This window comes from Arachis ipaensis, chromosome B05 (assembly GCF_000816755.2).
Source record: "Arachis ipaensis cultivar K30076 chromosome B05, Araip1.1, whole genome shotgun sequence".
Classification (NCBI taxonomy): Eukaryota; Viridiplantae; Streptophyta; class Magnoliopsida; order Fabales; family Fabaceae; genus Arachis; species Arachis ipaensis.
The window spans coordinates 25,679,796-25,688,626 of record NC_029789.2 but is presented as its reverse complement, the minus strand read 5'-3'; the positions used below and the strand labels follow the sequence as shown (position 1 = coordinate 25,688,626).

General features: G+C 34.3%; 1 protein-coding gene across 1 annotated transcript; it reads right to left on the bottom strand.

Moving 5' to 3' along the window:
• Positions 388-8,381, bottom strand: LOC107643382 (threonine--tRNA ligase, mitochondrial 1; the record flags this gene model as incomplete). Its single annotated transcript, XM_016347012.2, is given in 19 exon segments — positions 388-755; positions 1,847-1,918; positions 2,395-2,466; positions 2,788-3,009; positions 3,092-3,184; positions 3,451-3,543; positions 4,230-4,316; positions 4,400-4,432; positions 5,075-5,169; positions 5,423-5,507; positions 5,796-5,882; positions 5,961-6,057; positions 6,145-6,233; positions 6,543-6,632; positions 6,741-6,869; positions 7,015-7,089; positions 7,403-7,492; positions 7,828-7,887; positions 7,995-8,381. Coding segments are annotated over 19 exon segments (2,052 nt in total), but the record flags the coding sequence as incomplete, so codon positions are not given.

Genomic DNA, 8,831 nt, shown 5'->3' with positions numbered 1-8,831 from the left:
CAACTATTAACTATAAAAAAAAGTTAATATAATAAATTTGAATTAAATATTAGATAGTTTCAAAACTTTGCAAACCACAGAAAATATATACCTAAGTATAAGTAACCTATATAGATTTGAATGCTGATCCATCAAGCATGAAGTGGATAACGTATGAGAATGGATCTTAATTTTTTTTAACAATTAAAAGAATAACATATGATCTCTCATCATTAATTTTATAAGTAGAACAAAAAAAAACATAAACGAAAAAACAATTAATGATTAAAAATCATACTTTACTCTTTCAAATTTTTTTTTAACAATTAAGAAAATCCATTCCCAATATGGTATGCGTGGTCAGATTATACTATTGTATTGACTTAAAAATCAGTTTACCATGAAAAAAATTCAAACGAGAAAAAAATAAAATTAAATAATAAAAATGATTGTTCCCCCAAAACCAAATACCAAATCAGGTCTGGCATGTAGTCTAGACTCTAGCAGTCAATACACGGATCTATCAGCGCGTTACAAGTATAAACAAAATTCACATTATGTTAGCAATAACAATTAGGAAAAACAGTGGGCATCCATAGCTAAAATCATACTACATTGTTAGGTTGAGAATATAAATGACAAAAATAATATTTTTTGCAACAACAGCTTTCACAAAAGTTTCAACGGAAATTTTTTGCATCTTCACTGAACCGTTCGAGCAGGCCCTCAATACTCATAGTGGTAAGGTCCGCCTTATCTCTTACCCGCACGCTCACCTGGAAAAGTAAGGTTTTAGGTTTTCCACAAGGAAGTTAATAGATTGAAGGAAAGATAGCAACACACAATCCGGAGCCTATTTTATATAAACCGGAAAAAATGAAAGAAATAAGGTAAGGTTTGGTTGGAAGAAAAAAATTTGGTAAGGAAGTTCAGGGATCGAATTTAAGAGAGTTCATACACGAAATTTTTCACCCCATTTTTACCGCCCTGCAAACATACCTTAAGGAAAATTGCTTTTTGATAGAAAACCCTTAACTGAAAGAGTAATCCAACAAAATTGAAATCTAGCACAAGCATCTTAGTGTTGTCATGTATTTTTGCATGACTTAAGTATCTAACAATTGGCCAAACTAAACGTCTAACCATTCAGGCTCGACCGTTATCTCGCAAGTCCTAAAGCATCTCTTCCTTACTTTCCTCCCTAATGCTAATCAAGGAAACTATGTCTGTATATTCTAAAGAGATTAAATCCTGACCATGTTTTTGTGAAGACATAAATTTCTAAGCAAAATTAAGTACTTATAGGGCTTTTACCACTGAAAAAAGAGTGACATAAGTCAAGTACCCTGTGTTCCAACAACAAAAAAACTATATATAAGTATTTAATTTTGGTTAAAAAATATGTGTCCATGCAATGAATGGTTAGGGACCTTTTATCCCTTTTATACAAGATTGTACATTTTCTTTGGATAGCATACTACCGGGACACATTTAATTCACCTCCAAGAACATGCATAATCACTAATTTCAATTTATAATATTTTAAAAGTTGTATATATAAATCTAAAATTAGTGGTGCATGTTCCTGAAGCACAAAATATATGTTCTCAGGGAGCATGCAATAATTTCTCGCAATTAGAAGGATTAATAGGAGGATCTAGATTTTAATCGTTGTCTCGCTACAATTAGCCAATTTGTAAAGACTTCAGCTAAAATTAGGCTCAACAACAGCATTGGGTAAAAACACAATGAAATGCATATGAAGACACCTTAGTCGGGTTCTGGGAACGTAGCTAGAAGATTGGCTAAGAGTAAAACTTGAATTAGACTAGCAATTTATTTATCACAAAGCGTAAATAAGAAGCACCTGTCCAGTTTCAGCTTCCTGCTCTCCAACAACCAAGATGTAGTTGTACTGTGCTAGCTGAGCCTCTCGCACCTGCAGCTTGGCATAACTTTCAATTAAGACATTTATTTGGCTAAGAGATTAGTCATAACAAAGTTAGAACAAATTAAATAGAAGTAAAAGTTTACTTTTCATTTAATACGATTGGCCTCCCATTAAAAATTCAGAACATATAGATGTATTTGCAAGATTAAAGAAGTGTAAACATACCACACAAAGATACCAATAACATTAAATACGCCCAGCTTACATATAGATGTATTTGGCTAAGCTTTCAGGTCAATGGGGAAAAATTAATACTAAGTACTAAGAATTGAAAACTTGGTTTCTCAATATGTTGTACACGATAATTTTTATAAAAGGAATTCATGTTGAACACAATAAAACTTAGCTGTAAACATTTCATCGCGCAGTAGATCAAATTCAAAACAATGTTAGCATTATTGTCATATCAAATGAATGAAACATTGGACTATAGCCAAAGTATCAATTCAGGATGATTTCGTCACCTTCTTTTGAATCTTCCTATCTGTTAAATCAACATCAACATGAAACCCTTTGCTGTAGATTTCATCATTCACCTATCAAATGGCAGCACGAGAAAATGTTATCTAATAAATGAACAACTTGTTTTACAAGCCATAAATTACAAGTGTCCCAATAAAAAGTAAGAATAATGCAAAGCTAACTAATTGATTCAATTTTAACCATATGCAGAGAAGCTCGCAGTATTTAAGAAAACATGAAGATCATCAATGTTGTAATAGCTTTATATATTACTAACATAGGATGCCACAGAATTATAATTCCCAATAGTGTTATCCCATGATATATCCAGTACACATCATCCCACTCATTTTATGTGATAAATTTACAACAAATAGAACCTAGAAGTAATGTACCTTCTCTGCATAAGCTTGTGATTTCTCTGACACAGGGCAAACAATTGCTTGACGAGGACTTAGCCAGAAGGGCCATTTACCCTTGTAGTGCTCTAAAAGTATGGCAAACATGCGCTCAACAGATCCTAGAATGGCCCTGTGTATCATGACAGGCCTCTCAATCTTGGCTTCATCCTCAGCCGAGTATTCCAACTTAAAACGATCAGGTAGTTGGAAATCAAGCTGCAAGCAAACACAGCAAACTACCAGTTAAGTTATCCAAAGCTTACTCAGGTGAGAATGTAAATCAAGTTACGGTATAAACCTGCAAAGTTGCACACTGAAATTTCCTACTCAATGCATCAGATACATTGATATCAATCTTTGGTCCATAGAATGCACCATCCCCTTCATTCAGCTGCAAGGAATTATTCAGATATAAGCACAAAGATCACGGTTTACAAGTGAATGACAGATTCTATAGTCAAGAAAAATAAAATGTAGCAGGTAAACATGTAATCACAATCATATTCATCAACTTTTATACAATAGGAACTGCTGATTGCCCATTCTGAATCAATTGTAATCAGAATTATAGCCATACCATATGATCAAAGCAACATTATGAACTTAATAATAGAAATTAAAGACTTCTTGAAATCATAAAAATGATGATATAATTACCTGCCAAGGCTTCCCAAATTCATCCAGAGCTTCCTTAAGGGCACTTTCAGCTTTCTCCCATGTTGCTTTTTCTCCTAAGGAATTCTCAGGCCTCTACTCAAGTATTCAACACACGCAGAGGATGATAAACAGAGAAATAATAAGATAGATGTTACCATTTGCAGAAAGAACAACAGTACAGATTAACAAAACTTCTTTGCTTGGATGAGAACCAGAAAACTAAGAAAGGAAAACAAAGTTTGTAAAAGGAATTCACATGAGAACCAGTGCTGCAAGGAATTTAATCATGAAGCCCAACATAAAGTTACTAGCAAATTGCCAACTTCATTGGTTTTATAAAATCCCATATAACATTCAATTGGAAATTTGGAATCACATCCAGAAACCCAACTATTGACCGGAAAAGTGCAACATAGATAAAGCATCTTTGGCAGGTAGAAAACATGCCATCAAGGTAGAAAAATACATGGGGTTTGAACCTAATGATGTTTCCAATGAAGCTTTAACACTATCAGGAAATATGGAGGTCGTTCATCTGAGATTTTGTATATTTTTAATCTTGATTACATAAAACTTATCAACAAGAAAGAACGAAAGAAGAAGAATCACCATTAAAATTTAAAATTATAATTTTATCTTGCCAGAATTAATGGAGTTCTATAAACCAAACCTACTGGTGTATAGGCAAATGCAGATAAGATACTATCAACAGCCTGAATAGGTTTTTTGAAAACATCAAAAGAGGCATGTAAGCACATTAAGAACAATAAAGAGCATACCGTTGAAAGCTTGAGATCGTATGTGAAACCAAATATTTCATAGACATAATCGATGAACTTCAAGGCTTCTCTAACTTCATCCTTTATCTGTAAATTGAATCATATTAATAATTCCACCCTCAACTCAAAAGAGAAAAATTTCTTGTTCACAAATTTGAAGATCAACTCACCTGAGACTCCCTGCAAAAAATATGTGCATCATCCTGTGCAATATTTTAAGGAAATGCTGTTAACAAGATAGGACCTCAAACAGAGCAGAAATCAGAACTAAAAACACTGTAATTGATCTAGATAACTAATTTGCAATGTTACTAGAGCTGCAATTATTACATAATTGGAAAAACCATCAGCTGCCTTGCTGCAACAAATTTTCATGATGTTTTTACAACTATGACTATATGAACATTAATATGAGTCCAAGTGTCTGAAGGGAATTTCAAAACCCCTAATAACTGGTTTGTTTCAGAAACCTAATGTCTCCAACTCAAGGGACCTTACTATGCTTCTGCACTAAATGTAAACTAAAATATAAAATAAAAAACAAAAATAAAAATTGCAACTCAAACATGTACTTCAAATCTCTTGTAAGGAATTTCCATACTTGGAATTTGCAGTGCATATGCCTATAAATTGAAAGGATCTTCTGTGAATCACAAGAATCTATGCCTACCTCGACATTATTTGGAATAGAAAGAAAAGAAAGACAGCAACTAAACTTTATTTGGAAATAATTAAGTTTAAAATACAAAAATAAATAAAGCAATGTTTTAAAAGAGCGAGTTAAATCCCTTGTATCAACTTTGCATTTAATGTCTCTGGTTTTAGCAGCTGGGGGAAGAACATACCTGCTGAAATCTCCTAACACGCGTCAATCCACTCAAAGCACCACTAGCCTCATTTCTATGCAAGACCCCAAAATCAGCCATGCGAAGAGGAAGTTCTGCAGAACCATTAAATAATTGTGAGATGAAATTACACATATAAGATTTTAACTTAGTTCTTCATTATGTCCACTTTGAACATTGTAGACTCAACCATGTACCAATTTGTCTATTATATATCAGATCACAAAAACATACTTTCTTTATTATCCTAAATTCAATGTTAAAATCTTGAATACCCCAGCCACACCAAGTAAGCATATATAGGAGATGCTACCTAAGGACATAAATGTCAAAATAATTGGTACTTACCCCTGTACGAGCGAACTCTTTGCTTGAAGGCCAAGCAGTGCCCTGGGCAATTCATTGGTTTCAGCCCAAATTCGTGCTTTTCAATCTAGAACAGATCAAACATGATATAGTTTGGATAGATAGCTTGATTGCTTACAAAAATACATGCATGATTCAAAGCACAGAAGGTACTGTGAATACCAATAATACTAAAAAGATACTATGTAAACTCATTTATTAGTTTCATACCTACAGATCAACAATAATTTAAAAAGTAAAATAAAATAAAATAAGCAGCTGAGAAATGAGTAACCGGATACATCAAAACAAAAAAAATATCATAGGCAGACAGACGAGTCCTCCAACACACAGTCTTGCACACATAAAAATATACCTCCAAGGTAAACATGTTCTCTTTATAATTTGCAGCATGACCAGATTGCTCCCAGAGATCCATGTTAAATACATTTGGAGATATGACCTGATGATTGAAAGTATTAAGTGTTTGAATAAAAAATCACTTTTCTCCATATCAAGAAACTTTACGCCAATGTTTAACCTCTCGATATCGCCTGACTCTGTATTGACTCCGTATGAAATCTATCAATTTGTTGTATACTAGTGCACCATGTGGAAGGAAAAACCAGCTTCCTGGGCTGGCATAAAAAAAGATGAATTGTGATGCATCAGAAAACGAGGCTTACTAAGAGCTGCAAAAAGACAGTAAGTACACCCTTTTATACCTCCATTCATGATGAAAAATAAGCTCCTGTTTCACTCCCAAAATCCTGTGATCATACTTTTTAGCCTCCTCCAGCCTAAGCAAATATTCCTGGAACAGAATTATAATTTCAAGATATAAATAATTTCAAGATATAAAATCATAACATCAAGATTGGTAATAGATAATCTATATTCTTTTTTATTCGTCGGATTACTGGCAGGCAATATTTTACTTCTGTAGCAGTACACATAATTTCAAACATCAAATGAGCATCTAGAATAGCAGGCCATTAGCAGCTATTAGTTGGTTATTCAGTAATATTTCACAAGGTATGGAAACTGATCATTCAATCTGTCACAGCTCAGTTTACAGCTGGATATTCTATTCCAAAGAAATTAGCAAAGAAATGAAGATCACCTTTAAACTCTTCTGATCAGGATAAGATATGCCATAAACTCTTTGTAAAGTATCCCGATCTTTGTTCCCCCTCCAATATGCTGAAGAAGCCTAGAATTGCAAAACCACCAATAACAAAACTACTTGTGATTAACACATGTCTCCAAATAAATCAAACTTTGTCAAACACATATCCATAAACAAAATTTAAATAAATACCTTCAAACAGGCAATTGCCTTAACAAAGGAAGTATTGGGTATATGTGGTCCACGACACAGATCTACTAGTGGACCACATCTGTATACTGTGATAGTTTTATCAGCAGGCAAATCATTGATAATTTCAACCTGATGACAATAGCAAGAACATAGCATAAGCAACAGATTGTGATATCATAGGCTACAGAAGAAACAAATAGGCAATGTGTTGTTCAGATCAATATGATAATGTGGTGCAAAAGATAACAGAGCTACTACACACTGCTATGCTTGCCTTGAACTTATTATCTGAAAACATCTCAAGTGCTTGATCACGTGTTACTTCAATGCGCTCAAAAGGTTGTTTCTCCTGTAAGCATAATGCTCATCAACCATCATATATATTAAGGGAACTACAAACTTATCATACTGAGCAATAACACTCAAAAAAATCCGAAAACTTTGCATTAGCAATTTAGCATACTGGGCAGAGTACAAATATTCTCAAAGCCACAGAAATTTTGAAATACCTTCAATACATTATTACAAAAATTGTCAAGCTAATAGATAACAATCTAACAATCTAACAACTATTGGCTATTGATTACAAACACACACAGTAACAAGAAACAACTCTATAAATATGCACACATAAACACACAGAAAAGAAGGATGAGAAATACCCCAGCTGCCTTCAACGCCCCAGCCTCAATTTGCTTGAAATGATCATCATTCAATCCCAAGTCACCATAAAACGCATCATAATAGAAACCCTGCAACAACATCCACATTCTCATCCATACTATTTATATTGCAACAAAATAATAAAACCAGAGAAATGATCTATCCTCCTAAGTATGCATCTACTTACTAAATAGAGCGAGTTGAAGATGATTGCTGTTTAAGATTTCAAGGCATTGGAAGTATCTACCTTTTTTACTCTATTTAGTATGCAGGAACATGTTTCCGAGTTTTTTGACGATGCTATATCATTACTCAGTGTAACAACACAAACAGCATGATTGGCAATAATGAAATTTCTCTCGAGAAAACTACATATTTTGAATCCTAAACCAAGTTAAATCCAAAGTAGAAAGAAACAATTCACCTCTCCTCTTGTAGTACAAGGCCCAATGCAGAGCTTGCATCCGTACTCCATCTCAAGCGACTGCAAAGAGAAAACCACCGTCATTTTCACCATCAACTCCAAAATCAAACAGAATAATAAAGAAATAAAATCGAAAAACGTTCCGAATTGAAGAAAACGGTTAGTACCTGGCCAAGAATGTGAGCGCTAGAATGCCAGAACGTATCGCGGCCTTCGTCGTCTTCGAACTTGTAGATCCTGAGTTCGCAATCCTGCTCGAGAGGCCTGGCCATGTCCCATAGCACACCATTGACCCTCGCGATGAGTGCGTTGTTGGCGAGGTTCTTAGAAATCTCTTTCGCCACATCGAACGGCGTTGTTTGCCACTTGGAGGCGTCCTTGACCGTGCCGTCGGGAAGTGTGACCTTGATTGGATCCGGCGACAGTGAGAGGCGCTGGGTTTTCTGCTCGGCCTGGATGGACTCGAACATCTTGATACGCTTCGGAATGGCGGCGTTCAAGTACGCCTCGTCCTTGGGGTGGGGCACCATGGCGGTTACGGTGGAGTAAAAGAAACGTTTACGGCGGAGATTGTGGAGGGGAGAGAGTGGGGAAGAGGAGCTAGTAGCGTAGCGGCGGAGCTGGATTAGTTTATCTATCTATTTTATCTATATCTTATTTATCTTATCTATCTATTTAAATGATTAATGAATGACATAGAAATTAATTTTTAATTTTATAAAATAATTGAGTTTATAAAAATAGGGTTATTTCTGGATTAATTTTTTTAATTTTACTAAGTTCTTCTATTAATTTTTCTTTTTTCCCATATTTCAGAGGCAACATTTAAACTATTTGCATTTATTTTTGGGATTTGATCATTTTTTTTTTTTGGGATTTGGAGTGATTGTTCTCAAGACTGACGTCCATAACTTTTTATTTATTTACTCTTTTAATTATATTTTATTTTTTAATTTATATTTTAGGTATTTGGGGTTGTGTGTGGGATACGCTACGATACGAGA